Source organism: Maniola jurtina, chromosome 26, assembly GCF_905333055.1.
Source record: "Maniola jurtina chromosome 26, ilManJurt1.1, whole genome shotgun sequence".
Classification (NCBI taxonomy): Eukaryota; Metazoa; Arthropoda; class Insecta; order Lepidoptera; family Nymphalidae; genus Maniola; species Maniola jurtina.
In genome coordinates this window covers 1435458-1454518 of record NC_060054.1, presented here as the reverse complement: position 1 = coordinate 1454518, position 19061 = coordinate 1435458, and the positions used below count along the sequence as shown (strand labels likewise).

Here is a 19061-nt window from a genome sequence, read left to right as displayed (position 1 = left end):
ATAAATTATAAACATGACTTAATGAGATATCAAAGGTTTAGTATCAATTAGTTACCTAGTGCCATATATCCTTTCGTTGTCTCAGCTACTTGTTAAACGTTTCTTCGAGCTCACAGAAGTTTATTACGGGTTTATTTCCGCGATCAGCTGTTTGCAGGCTTGTCACATTGGAGTTTTAAGAGGGCTCTCTCCGTCACTCGTTTCATACAATAGTAGGTCCAGCGGGCTAAAGGTCGTCCCACTCTGGTACCCGGTACGCTGCTCCACTCCAGAACACGTCTACCCCATCGGCCGTCGGTTCTACGACAGACATGATCTATCTGCCCATTGCCACATCAGCTTGCTAATCCTTTGCTATATCGGTCGCTTTTGTTCTTCTGCGAATTTCCTCGTTCCGGATTTTATCCCTGGGAATAATACCCAACATAGCTCATTCCATAGCGCGCTGAGCGAGTTTTAGTTCGTGGACGAGGCCAACTGCCAGTATCCACGAACGTACGTTTCCGCTTAATTGAAAACCTTAGTCTTGGGTGAGGTGAAGCAGGCGTTACTTTGCGGAAGTCCATGATGTTTCAGGAACGAATTCAAAAAAGGTTTCTATACCATCTAACTTACAATGACTTCAAATGTGACAAATTGTTTTCATACGAATCTCGTCTCTCTTACTATAAAATGAAATCCCTTAGAGACCGTAGAAAGATTACGGATGTCATTTTTCTGGCAAAACTAATGAAGGGTCTCATTGATGCGCCTGAGTTACTTGAACGCTTGAAGTTCGTTGTGCCCCGTGACTGTAGCCGCTTACACAATCGCAAGACGTTCTGTTTGCCTCAAACCAAAACCAAGCTTGGGCATCATAGTCCGCTATATAGAATGCAGTCTCTTGCAAATAGTTACAGAGATGTTATAGATATCTTCTGTGACAATATACCAAGAATAAAAAGTAAGTTAAGTATACAGATAAGTAATTGTTAGAAAGTAGTTTGTATAAGGTTTTTCCTATTTTGTTAGTAGCTGTTCTGGTTTAAGTTTTTGTTCCTTGTTTGTTAAGTTTATTTTGTGTTGCGCTGTAGTTTTGTACCTACATACTTTAATAGTGCATGCCGAGTCCACATCGAGAAGACGCAATTGCGCGCATGTATCTTTGTCCATTTATCATCTTGTATTTTTTCTTACCAATTGTAGTCGGTTTTGTGGACTGAATAAAAAAAAAAAAAAAAAAGAACCTAAACCTTAATTCCGTTATAATCCGCCAAAACAGATAAATCTGTATAGTACAACGTGCAACATGCGACATGCACCGACCGCTCTCCCACCACTAAAGAAGTAGGAAAAGAAACAATACGTACAACACCACACTATCCTTCTAGAGTTAATCTGTGTTAAAAAAATACAACATGCGTTATGCACCGCTCGTCTTCAGATAGCTATTATAACGGAGACAAGGGTGTCTGAAAAATAAACCTCTAAGGGAGTAAAATATGCTAGCTAGGATAGCTAGAAGATACCGATCATAAATGTCAGAAAACACAAGACAAAAAAAAATTATGTCATAGTTTTCATAACCCTAACGTGCCCTAACTTACTGAGATCGTTGGCCATCTTTAGATAGGGCGAGGCCAACGATCTCAGTGAGTTAGGGCACGTTATGGCCATGAAAACTTGGACATAAAAAGAAATTAAAATTTTGTATGGAAATTTTTATAATTTTATTTCGTCATTTTACTTCAGCATTGTATTAATCAGATCAAAATAGCATGGTTACGTGTCGTCATTATATACTAATTACCAAAAACCCTGTATACATCCTTCCTTTTGAGGTGCGGAACCAAAAAAAATACAATGCTAATTACACTAATTCAGGTTCCTTGTGGTTCCAAAATGTAACAATATCGGAAACAAAAAGAAGTCGTTATATCGGTCGCCGACCGTGATCGTTGGGCGAAGGGATTATTTAATTAAGAGTTCATTCGTAGCGCAGTCCACACAAACGTAGTTCAACTCTCATTCAAATTCAAACTCAAAAAAACTTTATTGAAATACTTGGAATAATTTAAGAAGCATGCAAAATTGATAATCCTACTAATATCATAAATGTGAAAGTGTGGACGTTTAGACGCAAAAACGGCTGAACGGCTTTGGATGAAATTTGGCATGAAGATAGATTATACTCTGGATTAAGACAGGCTACTTTTTATCCCGAAGAATCAAGGGAACTCTTTGAATTTCCGGGATAAAAAGTAGCCTATATGCTAATCCAGGATATTATCTATCTCCATTCCAAATTTCAGCCAAATCTGTCAAGTGGTTTTTGCGTGAAGGAGTAACAAACATCAAAAAGAGGGATGTTATAAGTTTGACATGTGTATCTGTCTGTGGCATCGTAGCGCCTAAATGAATGAACCGATTTTAATTAAGTCTTTTTTTGTTTGAAAGGTGGCTTGATCGAGTGTTCTTAGCTATAATCTAAGAAAATCGGTTCAGCCGTTTGAAAGTTATCAGCTCTTTTCTAGTTACTGTAACCTTCACTTGTCGGGGTTGTTATAAATTTTTAATTTACACTTGTTTCTTGTATATATATAGAGATGAGAATCAATATACGTTTGTATGTAGGGAGTGACGGAGAGACTGCCGCGAAAAGGTATAAAATAATGTATACCTGCTTACACGGAAGTTTAGTATTACCTGGGCAGAAGTGTTATATAATAATAAAATCAGTTTACGAATTACTATATAAGTATTGAATTTAACATATTTAGTGTAATATTCAAGTTATCCTTGCATAATCGCAATGTCTTTTTAGTTAATTCATTATTTATTTATTTAAATGTAAACAACCATATTTATTATTGTGTTAAAATAGTGTTTTAAGTGGTATTTAAAAAGTGTTGGAAATTCTATTTAACTTTTTATCAATAGTTATATGCAAGTAGTTAGTTGTATTTCGGAAAATATTCCTTTAAATAAACGAGAAGGTACATCCATATTACATACATAAAACACAAACAATGTTTCTACCTATGTTCGTTATAGACTTTGAAGCCATCCAACCAAGCGATGTGCCCCAAACCGGTTTCATTAGAAAGGCAATAATGCGAAGATGTTATAAGACCACTAAAACAATGCATTAGGCATATTCTTTTCTTTTGTAGCACACCACGGTTTATCCGCTAATACTAATATTAAATACCAGCTTTTGCCCGTGACGTCGTCCGGGGTGCATACGTTATTTATAGTCTACTAAATTGATTTATGTTTTTAAAAATCCCGTGGGAACTCTTTGCTTTTTCAGGATAAAAAGTTGCCGAAATCAATTTCCGTGGCGAAAGCTACCTCTGTACCTTTCATATAAATCGGTCAAACGGATAAACCCTTAAGAATCCCTAAGAACTCTTTAATTTTCCGGGATAAAAGTAGCCTATGTCCGTCCCCGGGATGTAAGCTAACTCAGTACCTTTCATCAAAATAAAAAAATAAAATAAAATAAAAATCGGTTAAACTGTTGGGCCGTGAAAAGCTAGCAGGCAGGCAGGCGGACAGACAGACAGACACACTGTCGCCTTTATAATATTAGTATGGATTAGTATTATAATAGCTTATGCCCGCGACTTCGTCGGCGTGGGCTACACAAATTGCCAACCCATTTTACCCCCTTAAAGGTTGATTTTTAGGGGTCCATACCTCAAAAATCTATCAGTCCGTCTGTATGTCAAGAAAACCTATAGGGTACTTCCCGCTGACCGAGAATCATATTATTTGGCACGTAGGTAGGCCTTATAGCACAAGTGAAGGGAAAATTGCAAAACCGTGAATTGTTCTGTGGTAGAATGATTGTTTTAATTTTTTTTTGTCACAGCGCCATGCCTCCTTCCCTAACATATACGGAGACCATCCAAACTCAAGAACATGCCAAGATACATACAATCGAAGATACCAAGCTAGACCCGTACCCCAAGTTGGTGGCGCCGCAAGCAGCGCCGCGGGAGTACACTATCCTCTACCCGACCGTCGTCATATTCACTTATGGTCACTTGGCCGCGGTATACGGACTCTACCTCGCTTGCACCGCTGCGTCATGGAACACTTTGATATTCAGTGAGTATTGCCGTCATTTGACTCCCCAATTACAATGGGTCATTTGACTTTGGTCAAAGTGCAGGTACCAAGTTGGTGGCGCCGCAAGCAGCGCCGCGGGAGTACACTATCCTCTACCCGACCGTCGTCATATTCACTTATGGTCACCTGGCCGCGGTATATGGACTCTACCTCGCTTGCACCGCTGCGTCATGGAACACTTTGATATTCAGTGAGTATTGCCGTCATTTGACTCCCCAATTACAATGGGTCATTTGACTTTGGTCAAAGTGCAGGTACCAAGTTGGTGGCGCCGCAAGCAGCGCCGCGGGAGTACACTATCCTCTACCCGACCGTCGTCATATTCACTTATGGTCACCTGGCCGCGGTATACGGACTCTACCTCGCTTGCACCGCTGCGTCATGGAAGACTTTGATATTCAGTGAGTATTGCCGTCATTTGACTCCCCAATTACAATGGGTCATTTGACTTTGGTCAAAGTGCAGGTACCAAGTTGGTGGCGCCGCAAGCAGCGCCGCGGGAGTACACTATCCTCTACCCGACCGTCGTCATATTCACTTATGGTCACCTGGCCGCGGTATATGGACTCTACCTCGCTTGCACCGCTGCGTCATGGAACACTTTGATATTCAGTGAGTATTGCCGTCATTTGACTCCCCAATTACAATGGGTCATTTGACTTTGGTCAAAGTGCAGGTACCAAGTTGGTGGCGCCGCAAGCAGCGCCGCGGGAGTACACTGTCCTCTACCCGACCGTCGTCATATTCACTTATGGTCACTTGGCCGCGGTATATGGACTCTACCTCGCTTGCACCGCTGCGTCATGGAACACTTTGATATTCAGTGAGTATTGCCGTCATTTGACTCCCCAATTACACTGGGTCATTTGACCTTGGTCAAAATGCAGTTATCAAGATTGTATATATATACCCGATAGAGATTGTATATATTATATGTATACCCAAGATATACCCGAAATTGACGTATGGCGCTGAAATGTGGACACTGACAGTTAGCCTTGTCCACAAGTTTGAAGTCGCTCAGCGTGCTATGGAGCGGGCTATGTTAGGTGTCACTTTGTGGTTCTAGGAATCTAGGAGAACCAGAGTGACCGAGATACTCAAATAATTAGTCAGCTGAAGTGGAAGTGGGCAGGTCATGTCTGTCGCAGAATCGATGGCCCCTGGGGCAGACGTGTTCTGGAGTGGAGACCGCATATAAGCAAGCGCAGTGTGGGACTACCTCTAACCCGCTGGACTGAAGACCTTAAAACGGTAGCGGGAAGTGGGTGGATGAGAAAGGCGGAGGACCGTGTGTGCGCGCGCTTTTGGGAAGGCCTATGTCCAACAGTGGACGCAAACAGGCTGATTGATTGACCCAAAGTCCGTGGCGCCTAACTCTAACCAACCGTAGTCAATGCTCATATTCACTTATCGTCATCTGGCCGCGGTATATGACTGTACGACATCATTCTCTTCTCTTCTGTTCTAGATTTCATCGTGTACATTCTAGCGGGTATTGGGGTAACGGCAGGCTCACACAGGTTGTGGTCGCACCGCGCGTACAAAGCCAACACGGCACTACAGATCCTCATCATCCTGATGAACTCCATGGCCTACCAAAACACCGCCTTCGACTGGGCCAAGAAGCATCGGCTCCATCACAGGTATAATCTAAACACGGCAGACATTGGAGGACCTTTGGCTCAATGTTCTTAACACTGAGCTAAAAGTCCTAGTTTCGGAAAATCTGCACCCATGCGTAAACGAAATTCAACACGCGTACGAAGCGATTTGCTTTTTTCCTATTGGAATTGCTCGTTAGGATATGGAACGCCCTCCAGTTTTCCCCTCCACTTTTAATACAGGTACTCAAAATCAGAAGGAAATAAGTTTAAAAAAAAATGACCCTAGAATACTGCCTTGCGGCACTACCCTCTTTTTACATTTTTTATGAGTTTCTCCCTGTGTTGGGGACAATACGCACAGAAACATTCAGCTTTTATCAAATAACGAAAGTCTAGCACGCGCTGGGTATAAGTTTATCTGTTGGTAGCTCAATGAATAAATATCACGTTTTCTTTCTTTTTCTCTTTATTGTTACAACTTTCTGGTACAAGTAAATAAAAAAAATAATTACAGATACAGTGACACGGACGCAGATCCCCACAACGCGACCCGAGGCTTCTTCTTCTCCCACATCGGCTGGCTTTTAGTCAAAAGACATCCAGACGTGAAGAAACGGGAGCACCTCATCGACTTGTCAGACTTGTACGCCAACCCTGTAGTCATGTTCCAGAAGAGGTGAGACCAGATACCATCATCACCACAAAACTGGTAGACCGAAAGCCACAGCAGCAATAGCTGACCAAGTGTAGATTAATTTATAACACCCCCGACAAGTGAAGGTCACAGTAACTAGAAAAGAGCTGATAACTTCCAATCGGCTAAACCGATTTTCTTGGATTATAGCTAAGAACACTCTCGGCCAAGCCACCGTTTGATTTGTTGTCAAGCCCCCGTTTTTAACCCCCCACCAAAAAAGAGGGGTATTATAAGTTTGACGTGTGTATCTGTGTATCTGTCTGTGGCATCGTAGCTCCTAAACGAATGAACCGATTTTAATTTAGTCTTTTTTTGTTTGAAAGGTGGCTTGATTGAATGTTCTTAGCAGCTATAATCCAAGAAAATCAGTTCAGCCGTTTGAAAGTTATCAGCTCTTTTCTAGTTACTGTAACCTTCACTTGTCGGGGGTGTTATAAATTTTTAATTTACACTTGTTGTAATAGAGTTAATCTCTTTCAGGTACGCCTTCCCGATGATAATATTCTTCTGCTTCTCCCTACCAACCCTCATCCCAGTCTACTTCTTCGGAGAAACCCTCAGCCTTGCATGGCACATCAACATACTGCGATACGTGTGTAACCTTCACATGTCCTTCTTCATCAACAGCGCCGCCCACTTATGGGGGAACAAGCCATATGACAAGAACATTAAACCGGTACAGAATCTCTTCGTCTCCTTGGTGGCTTTTGGGGAAGGCTTCCATAACTACCACCACACGTATCCATGGGATTACAAGGCGGCGGAGCTGGGTAACAACAAGCTGAACCTCAGCACTAAGTTCATAGATCTATTCGCGTGGATCGGCTGGGCAAAAGACCTCAAGACTGTACCTGAGCATGTATCGCATACCAGGATCGTCAGAACCGGGGATGGAAGCGACATGTGGGGTCATAAAGATCACTAACCCATCACTACCTAGTACCTATACTATTTATTAATGCGAAAGTATTTGCTGGTTTGTTTATTAGTTTGTTCTTTAATAACGTCGCAACGGAGCAATCGATCGACATGATCGCGCATGATGACATGAGCTCTTAGGAGTTGAATTTTCAAAAATCCTTTTCTAACCCCCGACCCAAAAAGAGGAGTGTTATAAGTTTGACGTGTGTATCTGTGTATCCGTCTGTGGCATCGTAGCTCCTAAGCTAATGAACTGATTTTAATTTTTATTTTTTTTTTGTTTGAAAGGTGGCTTGATCGAGCGTGTTCTTAGCTTTAATCCAAGAAACTCGGTTTAGCGGTTTAAAAGTTATCAGATCTTTTCTAGTTACTGTAACCTTCACTTGTGGGGGGTGTTATAAATTTTTAATTTACACTTGTTAACGGATGTCTACGTCATAATAGCTATCTGCATGCCGCATTTCAGCCTTTTACATATTTAGATATAATATTTAAATTAATGTAAGTTTATTGTATTAAAAGATTATTAAATCAAATATTAACGTTAATATTTAATATTTAAAATATTATAAGTTTAAATTAAATGGTTACGTTTACGTTGAATGTTTAAATTGCCCATCGCCCATTGGTACCTAAACCTTAACTTTGTTTCACCACAAAGAACTGACACGATCTCGGAATTCATATTAAAAAATCGGCCAAGTGCGAGCCGGACTCGCACACGAAGGGTTCCAAGCCATCGTTCAAGAAATAACACTTTAATCCTACACCCAGCTCACCGTGCACTCGTGACCTCGTGCAAGCTAATGACGAACTGCGCCATCTATGATCTGGTTTAGAAAATTATTTGTTCAAGAACACATTTTAATTTCTTTTTCATCCCAAAATTGTGAATTTGTGGTTACTAGATGGACGGACGGACGGACGGACAGACAGACACACAGACAGACAACAAAGTGATCTTATAAGGGTTCCGTTTTTTCTTTTAAGGTACGGAACTCTAAAAAAGTCAAAAATTCTCTCCTTTAGCCAGCATCGATTTGCCGACTCTGGCATCGAATGTGCTTATGACACTGCGGGCATGGCTGCGTTGAAAGAAGAGCATCATGATCAACCCATCGCCGGCCCACTACTAAGGACAGGTCTCCTCTTAGAATGAGAAGGGTTTACCACGCTGGCCAAGTGCAGATAAGCAGACTTCATGCATACTAATATTATAAATGCGAAAGTGTGTCTGTCTGTCTATCTGTCTGACTATCTGTCTGTCTGTCTGTCTGTCTGTATGTCTGTCTGTCTGTCTGTCTGTCTGCTACGCTTTCACGGCTCAGCCGCTGAACCGATTTTAACGAAATTTTGTACAGACTTAGGATACATTCCGGGGAAGGACATAGGCTACTTTTCATCCCGGAAAAACAAACAGTTCCCGCAGGATTCCTAAAGACTCATCCGCTTGACTGATTTGTATGAAATTTGGTACCGAGGTAGCTTGCGTCCCTGTTATTGACATGGGCAACTTTTTATCCCGGAAAATCAAACAGTTCCCACGGGATCTTTAAGAGCCTAAATCCACGCGGACGAAGTCGCAGGCATCCTCTAGTTAAGAATATTATGGAAAATCTCAGGCATGCAAGTTTCCTCACGATGTTTTCCTTCACCGTCAAAGGATTTGATATTGAAATCAATACAATTATTATTTACCTTCTAATAATTATTTTAGATATCACCGCTTTTATTATTTGATATTAATGGGAAATTGCTCAGACAATATGTAGACATATTGAACAATAAACGTACGTGTTTTCCTGTTGATGAATTGCACACAGCTATCTAATGAGTGGGTATAAACCTACCAAAAAAATTGGTTGTCTGTAAAGTCGGTTTACTGACGATAGTTGAACGTGACAACAAAGGCCGATTGTGCTTCTTTGTCGCTCGTTCCGCGCTCTCGCTTGCACTTCAAGCCTTACATGGAACGCCTCAGAGCGAGGTAACGCCGCATGAGTCATGTTTTTTCGTGCGTGCAGCCGGCTCTATCGAATTATAAGACGTTGTCACGTCAAAAGCTTTTAGATTCTCTACGTAGTTACGTCATCACACTTAACATTATAACGGTGAAAATATGTGTGTATGTGTGTATGTGTGTGTATATTTGTCACTCTTTCACGCAAAAACTACTGGACCGTTTTGGCTGAAATTTAGAACGGAGATAGACTATACCCTGGATTAACACATAGGCTACTTTTTATCCCATAACAATTCCCGCGGGATTTTAAAAACCTATATCCACGCGAAGTCGCGGGCATCAGCTAGTTGAACAATAAACCACAGGTAACAGTAACCGCAGGTACGTGTTTTCCTGTTGATGAATAAAATTACACAGCTATCTAATAAGTAGGTATAGTTACCTTTTTTTTATTCACTATAGGCAAGCGCTTGACCACAATCACACCTGATGGAAAGTGATGATGTGGTCTAAGATGGGACGCGTTTACCTAGAAGGTGCCTATTCACTCTTGTTTTAAAGATACCCGGATTGTAATTGGTAGGAAACACAGATCGCGGAAGAGTATTCCAAACCTTAGCCATGCGTATGAGGAATGACCTACCAAAAAGCTTTTAGTTTTGTACGTAGTAGTTAGTTACCACGTCATAAAGCATAATTATTTTTTCCTCCTCCGCTCCCTTTATTGAATTGCTAGCTGATGCCCGCAGCTTCGCCCGCGTGGATTTAGATTTTTAAAAATCCCGTGGGAACTTTTGATTTCCCATAAAAAAGTAGCCCCTCCGTAATAGCCCGTCACCGGGTAAATGGACGATCCTTTAAAAATCCCGAGGGATCACGAGGATTTAGGAATGCAATTCCTTATAACATCAGAATTGAGGAGTTGGAATCCAAATTTTTTTATGGAACAATGTCGCAAGGTTCCTTTGTCGATTAAAAAAAAATCCTCCAAAATTGAAAATATCCGCCATGAAAATAAAAAATAATAACAAGTGTTATTTCTTGAACAATGGTACGGAACCCTTAGAGTGCGAGTCAAGCTCGCACTTGACCAATTTTTAAATTAAATAAATAAATAAAGGTTTATTTCAGGTATTTCCATCCATGGATGTTAATATAGAAATTAGCATTATCTAGTAAATTTTCGCGATTAGTTTAGTTAACTTGGTTAGCCGTTGCAACACTGATTTTTTTAAAGAATATTAGCCATGATAATCATGACTAATACTCCCCTTTCCCCTCCAATTAAACGTAAAGCTTGTGCCAGGAGTGGGTAAGACAATAGTGCAACGGGTGGGGTTTGAATCGCCGACCTTTCGGAATTCCGTCCACTCCTCAACCGTTGAGCTATCGAGGCTCTAAATTGGGTATTATGTACACTTTCTGATTGTCAAACAATGGTGTGTTGAATAAGTTAAGGTGCACGAGACGGGCCTGACAGCGAAATTCAAAATTAATTTGGTTTTACACAATTCATAAACTAATACGACAAAGTAGGCTTATGGCATTCCAAATCCGACAATGGCAGTATCATCTTCAAAGGATTACACAAAAATCTTTACTTGAAAGCGTCCAGTTAGTTATAGTATCCACTAATTTGTGAGTTACTCATGTCAAACTCATTATTTTGACTAATTTCTTAAACTAAACACAAGTACATTAACTATTAGTTTATTAGGAATTCAGTCCGTTCCTCAACCGTTGTGCTATCGAGGCTCTTTGCTGCGTTCATCGCCAATGCAGCGGCATTCATCCCGGCTATTAAGTTGGTTTACTGGTTGGTTGGTTGGTTTACTGTTAATAATTTGCTTTTAAATGCAAAGAAAACTAAGTGTGTCGAATTCGCATTGCCCAATACTAAGACGGCAAATGATTTTAATTTAATGGTAAATAATGATATGTTGAAAGTAGAAGAAACTACCGTGTTCCTGGGGATAACTTTAGATGCAAAGCTTCAATGGAACGCCCATATATCAACACTTGCTGGTAAACTCAGCTCTGCTGCTTACGCTGTTAGAAAGATTCGACAGATAACTGATGTGGAAACTGCAAAAATTGTATATTTTGCCTATTTTCACAGTATTATGTCTTACGGAATCTTGCTATGGGGTAAAGCGGCAGAAATTGGAAAAATTTTCGTTTTACAAAAAAGGGCAATACGCGCAATCTATAATTTAAAACCGCGCGATTCCCTACGAGAGAAATTTAAGGAAATAGGTATTCTTACAGTAGCTTCTCAATATATTTACGCTAATATAATTTTTGTACGACAAAACATTCATAGTTACAAAAAAATCGGTGATTTCCACGACCGGCAAACTAGAAACCGTGATAGGCTCGCATATCCTACGCTCCGCCTCAGGAAAGTTGGAAAATCGTTTGTGGGAATGAGTGTAATATTTTATAATAAAATTCCACAATCAATTTTAGATTTGCCTTTACACAAGTTTAAAAAATCTATTAAAAGTATGCTCCTGAAAAAAGCTTATTATACAATCGAAGATTATGTAAATGACAAAAAAGCTTGGATTTGATGCGCTCCAGCAATACACGGCGCTGCAATTGCTTGTATACAGTATGGCATATTATTGTAAATTGTAAATTTGAAAAGAGCAACCGCCGAGTTTCTTGCTGGTTCTTCTCGGTAGGAACAGCATTCCGAACCAGTGGTAGATTATTTTGACGATTCAAAAGCACTTGTAAAAGTTTAATTGAATAAAAATAATTTGAGTTTGAGTTTGAGTTTGAGTTTAAGGGGAAAGGAATAAGACCGGGAAAATCCGCCCAGCAAAAGATCGAGAAGGAAATCTATTAGGGAACTGACTCAGCATTCAGCAGCTGGTAAAATACTCAATGAGGAAAAAACATTCAAAAAGCTCCTATTATTAAACTAGCTTTCGCCCGCGCCTTCGTCCGCGTGATATAATTTATACTCATTGATTTTCCGGGATACCTAAAAAGTAGTCTCTGAAAAATAGATCTGTTAATCCAGGGTATAATCTATCTCCATTCCTTTCAGACAAATCCGTCCAGTAGTTTTTGCGTGAAAGAGTAACAAACATCCATCCATACACACTTACAAACTTTCGCGTTTATAATATTAGTAGGACAAGCGGATAGCGGCGTGGATTTAGGTTTTTAAAAATCCCGTGGGAACTCTTTAGTTTTCCGGGATAAAAGTAGCCTGTGTATTAATACACGGTATAATCTATACCCATTCCAAAGAGTCAAATCCGTCAAATAGTTTTTGCGTGAGAGAGAGACAAAAACACACACACACACACACACACACACACACACACACACACACACACACGCACACGCACACGCACACGCACACGCACACGCACACGCACACATACATACAAACTTACACCTTACCGCCAAATTTCGTTTCGAAGAGCACAATATAACTAAATTCATAAACCTTTACGATGAGAACCGCATAAAAATTCCTAAAACTACTGCGCACAGACAGACAAACGCGGCAGAAATACTTTGTTTTGATAATATGTAGTGATTCAGGATTCTATAAAATATACAGTATAGTATGATATCCTTCTATTGTTGTTTAATTCTTGCTTGGCGTACATCCTCCGGGAGAAATTAGGTACGTACTTGCTTACTTCACATCTTGGTCCGTTGCCAGCGCACTACTGAGCACGGGTCACCTCTCAGATTGAGAAGGGCTTAGGCCAAATACCTCATAAGCAATAAGGCCGCCTTTGCACACTTTTCTGTTTTCTTCGTTATGTGTTGTTCGTTTACATGATTTTGTGTGCAATAAAGACTTCTATCTATCTATCTCATTGGCCAAGTGCGGACCCCTAGTAGAGTTCAACCCCTAAGGGGGTAAAATAGGGGGTGTGTGTTGTCGACGCGGACGAAGCCGCGGGCATTATTTAGTGTAAAATAATTAATAATTTAAATAATAATTTTAATCATTTAAAAAGTATAAACAATTACAGAGAAAATGGCAAATAACAATGGCGAGAGAATTGCTGATTGAATTTTCAAAGGTCTATAAATAAAGATATTTATTATTTATTAAAAAAATTAAAAAAACCGGCCAAGTGCGAGTCAGACTCGCGCCTTGAGGGTTCCGTATTCGGGCATTTTTCCAACATTTTGCACGATAAATCAAAAACTATTATATATAAAAAAAAAACTGTTTTAGAATGTACAGGTAAAGCCCTTCCACATGATACCCCACTTGGTATATTTATCTTACTTTGAAAGTACTAATTATTATTATTTTTTATTTTTTATTCTAATATTTTTAAGGGGCTTTTATAGGTGTCCTATATGCCAGCCCCATCGGTACAATCTAAATTAAAATTAAACTAGGTATATACCTAAAACTACAACAATTTGAGAGAATCACTAACAAATTCATACACTTTCATTGCCGAGACGCTCAAAGGTTTGTTTAAAATACAGTTGAAAATACCAATATTCATAAAATTTAAATTTAGTTCACACATTAGTGTTTCTCTCAAATTGTGATTCCGAACACATGCCAGTAGCAAGTGTGAGACATCATCTACGTACTAATTATTTGTTCATTAACAAAGTTCAATTTTTTTATTTTTTTGGTGATGTAACCACAATTTCACAGTTTCCGGATTTTTTCCTTCACTTGTGCTATAAGAATTACACCTATCTGCCAAACGCGTCTTCGTCGTCATTAGTATATTTTGGTGTAGTTTGATTTTCTGCGCACAGAAATGACTGCCTCGACGGATAAAGAGATAATCCAAAACCAAGAAGATGCAAGGCCCGAAACTGTTGAAGATGATATAAAGTTAGACCCGTACCCGAAGCTGGTGGCACCACAGGCAGCGCCGCGGGAGTATGATATCATCTGGATGTCTGTGATCAGATTCACATATGGTCACCTGGCCGCGGTATATGGACTCTACCTAGCTTGCACCGTCGCGTCATGGAACACTTTGATATTCAGTGAGTATTGCCGTCATTTGACGCTCGTGTTATAGTGCATCATTTGACTTTGGTCAAATAACCCATAGGATATATCATCAGTTTGCCTCCTATAAGACATCAAGCTAGATCGTATCTCGTCTTTTGACACTCGAGTTATAGTGGGTCATTTGACTTTGGATCATGTTACACCTGAGCCGAAAGTTGGTGGCGCCACAAGCAGCGCCGCGGGAATATGATATCATCTGGATGTCTGTGATCAGATTCACTTATGGTCATCTAGCCGCGGTATATGGACTCTACCTAGCTTGCACCGTCGCGTCATGGAACACTTTGATATTCAGTGAGTATTGGCGTCATTTGACGCTCGTGTTATAGTGCGTCATTTGACTTTGGTCAAATAACCCATAGGATATATCATCAGTTTGCCTCCTATAAGACATCAAGCTAGATCGTATGTCGTCTTTTGACACTCGAGTTATAGTGGGTCATTTGACTTTGGATCATGTTACACCTGAGCCGAAAGTTGGTGGCACCACAAGCAGCGCCGCGGGAATATGATATCATCTGGATGTCTGTGATCAGATTCACATATGGTCACCTGGCCGCGGTATATGGACTCTACCTAGCTTGCACCGTCGCGTCATGGAACACTTTGATATTCAGTGAGTATTGCCGTCATTTGACGCTCGTGTCATGGTGCGTCATTTGACTTTGATCAGTGACTTTGGCCAAATGACCCATTTATATCTATACTAATATTATAAAGAGGAAACCTTTGTATTTTTGTATGTTTGTATTGAATAGGCTCAAAAACTACTGGACCGATTTCAAAATTTCTTTTACCATTACTTAGAGGGATTCTTCCGTATCCGTATAGGCTATATTTTATCCCGGAACACCCGTGCGAAGCCGGGGCGGGTCGCTAGTAGGATATATATACACTTTGATATTCAGTGAGTCATTTGACTCCCCAATTACACTGGGTCATTTGAACTTGGTCAAAGTGCAGATACCAAGGTGGTGGCGCCGAAAACAGCGCCGCGGGAGTACACTATTCTCTACCCGACCGTCGTCATATTCACTTATGGTCATTTGGCCGCGGTATATGGACTCTACCTAGCTTGCACCGTCGCGTCATGGAACACTTTGATATTCAGTGAGTATTGCCGTCATTTGACGCTCTTGTCATGGTGCGTCATTTGACTTTGGTCAGTGACTTTGGTCAATTGACCCATAAGATGTATACGTATCATCAGTATGTCCCCTATAAGATATGTTTTGTCGTCGAGCAACAAGCGCTAGTCTATCACACTTCACACTAATGTGTGTGTGTATGTTTGTTACTCCTTCACGCAAATACTACTGAACGGATTTGGCTGAAATTTGGAATGGAGATAGATAATATCCAGGATTAGCACATAGGCTACTTTTTATCCCGGAAAACCAAAGAGTTCCCACGGGATTTCGAAAAACCTAAATCCACGCGGACGAAGTCGCGGGCGTCAGCTAGTACTCTACTAGCCGATGCCCGCGACTTCGCCCGCGTGGATTTAGGTTTTACAAAATCCCGTGGGAACTCTTTGATTTTCCAGGATAAAGAGTAGCCTATGTGCTAATCCAGGATATTATCTATCTCAGCCAAACTCATCTAGTAGTTTTTGCGTGAAGGAGTAACAAATACACACACACACACACACACACATACAAACTTTCGCCTTTATAATATTAGTGTGATAGATTTGTAAAAAAAAACATCTTTTCTTCCAGATTTGATAGTGTACATCCTAGGGGGTATTGGGATTACAGCGGGGGCACACAGGCTGTGGTCGCACCGCGCGTACAAGGCCAACACGGCGCTCCAGGTCCTCATCATGCTGATGAACTCCATGGCCTTCCAGAACACCGCCTTCGACTGGGCCAAGAAGCATCGGCTGCACCACAGGTTTTTTTTTTTTTTTAATTATATAGACTAGCGCTTGGCTGCAATCAGACCTGTTAGCAAGTGATGAGCAGCCTAAGATGGAGCGCGCTTGCCTAGAAGTTGCCTATTCACTCTTGACTTGAAGGTACCCATATTATAGGTGGAAGGGAAAACTGACGCTGGAAGGGCGTTCCATATCCTAGCTGTTCGAATTAGGAAAGAGGAAGCAAATCGTTTCGTACGCGTTCGGGGAATTTCGACTACGTACGGATGTACAATCTAAACACATGGTTTGCTGACCTCGAATCGGACAACGCAGCGTTGGAAGAAAAAATATACCCTTATAGGATCACTTTGTTGTCTGTCTATCTCTCTATCAAGAAACCCTATAGGTACTTTCTGTTGACCTAGAATCATGGAATTTCGCAAGTAGGTAGGTCTTATAACACAAATAAAGGAATAAATCCGAAAACCACGAATTTGTGGTTACATCATTAAAAAAAATTAGAATGTGTTTCAATTTTCAAAGTAAGATATACCAAGTGGGGTATCATATGAAAGGGTTTTACCTGTACATTCTAAAACAGATTTTTAATTATTTTTATGCGTAATAGTTAATGATTTATTGTGCTAAATGTCGGAAACAATACCCGAGCACGGAACCCTCGGTGCGCGACTCTGTCTCGCACTTGGCCGGTTATTTTCAAATTATTGCTTTCATAAATACCCTATAATATATAATTATTCATTATAGATACAGTGACACGGATGCAGACCCCCACAACGCATCCCGCGGGTTCTTCTTTTCCCACATCGGCTGGCTCATGGTCAAAAGACATCCAGAAGTTAAGAGGCGGGAGCATCTCATCGACTTGTCAGACTTGTACGCCAACCCTGTGCTCATGTTCCAGAAGAGGTGAGCCGACATCTTTTTTTTTCTATCGTCTGGTTTTACACTGATTAGCCAATGTTAAGTTTAGTTATCTACAAGTTAGGGAAACTAAAAGTATAAGTATGGACTAATCTGTGCCGGCGCCCACTGACATACACGCGGCGCCCCTTTAGAGCGCTTCCCAGTCAGTTCCACCAGCAGAACACAAAAACCGGCCACTTCTAACAAAAAACACTCCAAAAAGCACAACACGCGCGCCAGCAAACGCCACCACAGACGAAGTCCGCCGACATCTTTGTCATACCATAATCATAGTATTTTTTTAAATTTACAGACTAGCGCTTGGCTTCAATCAGACTGGAACCCTCGGTGCGCGAGTCTGACTCGAACTTGGCCGATTTTTTTCCAACTTAGCGCTAATGCTTCCGAAGCAGCCTTCTTGTTGAAGGCTTTGACTGGACATAAATCAATAAAATAACTCTTTTCAGATACGCCGTCCCAGTCATAGGTACCGTCTGCTTCATCCTACCGACCTTAATCCCAGTCTACTTCTTCGGAGAGACCCTCAGCGTTGCATGGCACGTCAACATCCTACGCTACATCTGCAACCTTCACATGTCCTTCTTCATCAACAGCGCCGCCCACATGTGGGGAAACAAACCTTACGATAACAGCATTAAACCAGTGCAGAATCTCTTCGTCTCCTTGGTAGCTTTCGGGGAAGGCTTCCATAACTACCACCACACGTATCCATGGGATTACAAGGCGGCGGAGCTGGGTAACAACAAGCTGAACCTAAGCACTAAGTTCATAGATCTGTTCGCGTGGATCGGCTGGGCAAGAGATCTCAAGACTGTACCAGAGAATACGGCGCATGCTAGGATGAAGCGGACGGGGGATGGTAGCGATATGTGGGGGTACAAAGATAATGAATAACTTTTGCAAAGCTGCAAAGTTGATGTTTGGCGCGAGTGCTTGGCGAGAGCAATCGATATTGAGAAACGACGTGCGATGTCGTAACCGCTAGACGATCCGACATGTGAATAAATAATTAAAATAGTTAAAATAATAAATAATTAAGTGAAATAATAGAATATTGGTGCTCACATTGTTATTTCGTTGAAGTGTTAGGTTATTATTTGTACCGAGTATTAAGTATTTATATTAAATTTAGTTTATTAATATTAAGTAATAACTAAGCATGCCTTAAAAACAATGGTCATGTTGTGCAACCATCTAGGATTGCAATAAAGTCATAATGTAGTAATTTAAGAATTAGCTTAGAATCATTATTGTAATCTGTTTTGGTTGCCAAATAAAAAAATTAAAAAAATCGAATTCAATAATATGCTGTTTTAGTAAAATGAGGATTATGTAATGACGCTCGTCCCTGCTGCCACTCCTAGCTCGAGTGAAGCCAGTATAATGGACGAGGTACTATAAAATTATAATAGGTAAGTATGTAAAATAGGTATTATATAGGTAGGTAAAATTGGCAATTATTATTATTGTAAACACACACATGTTCACACACAAACACACACTAGCACACACACACACTCACACTCGCGTATTTTTAATTTTTGTATTCTGAACTCCCTTCTTTTAACTATAACGAAGAGAGCACTCTTTACTCGTTGAATAAAGACGTTTAATATTCTTACTTCTATAATTAAAAGTCATCTTTGCACTCCTAACTCGTTGAACAAAGACGCATATCCTTTCTCCTATAATTTAAACAAGAGAGCACTCTTGTTAAACAAAAACATAAATATCCTTTCTCCTACAATTTAAAAAAGAGAGCACTCTTAACTCAATGTACAAAGATGATTATCCTTTCTCCTACAATTAAAAAGGAGAGCACTTATTGAAAGACGTATATATCCTTTCTCCGATAATAATTATAAAGACAGCACTTTTTACTTGTTGAACATAGATTTATATCCTTTCACCTATAATTA

The 19061-nt window shown here is 40.4% G+C and overlaps 2 protein-coding genes across 3 annotated transcripts in view; one reads left to right on the top strand and one right to left on the bottom strand.

Annotated features, from left to right (window-relative positions):
* Window positions 1-19061, bottom strand: part of LOC123878759 (poly [ADP-ribose] polymerase tankyrase) — a 91897-nt gene that overhangs the window by 61229 nt on the left and 11607 nt on the right. The window lies entirely within an intron of this gene.
* Window positions 2778-18456, top strand: LOC123878762 (acyl-CoA Delta(11) desaturase-like). Of its 2 annotated transcripts, none has more exons than XM_045926066.1 (5): window positions 2778-2975; window positions 3857-4095; window positions 5588-5762; window positions 6238-6399; window positions 6901-7588. In XM_045926066.1, exons 2-5 carry the CDS (start codon window positions 3861-3863, stop codon window positions 7343-7345), a joined length of 1017 nt encoding a protein of 338 aa, XP_045782022.1. In that variant the 5' UTR covers window positions 2778-2975; window positions 3857-3860; the 3' UTR covers window positions 7346-7588. The 2 variants fall into 2 exon arrangements, with proteins under 2 accessions (XP_045782022.1, XP_045782021.1); XM_045926065.1 differs by lacking the exons at window positions 2778-2975; window positions 3857-4095; window positions 5588-5762; window positions 6238-6399; window positions 6901-7588 and adding exons at window positions 12883-12953; window positions 14069-14305; window positions 16055-16229; window positions 16963-17124; window positions 17589-18456.

Coding starts and splice junctions, on each gene's coding strand:
- LOC123878762 (XM_045926065.1), top strand. CDS start 14,071: ATGACTGCCTCGACGGATAAAGAGATAATCCAAAACCAAGAAGATGCA. Junction 14,306..16,054: donor ATGGAACACTTTGATATTCA/GTGAGTATTGCC, acceptor CTTTTCTTCCAG/ATTTGATAGTGTACATCCTA. Junction 17,125..17,588: donor GTGCTCATGTTCCAGAAGAG/GTGAGCCGACAT, acceptor AACTCTTTTCAG/ATACGCCGTCCCAGTCATAG.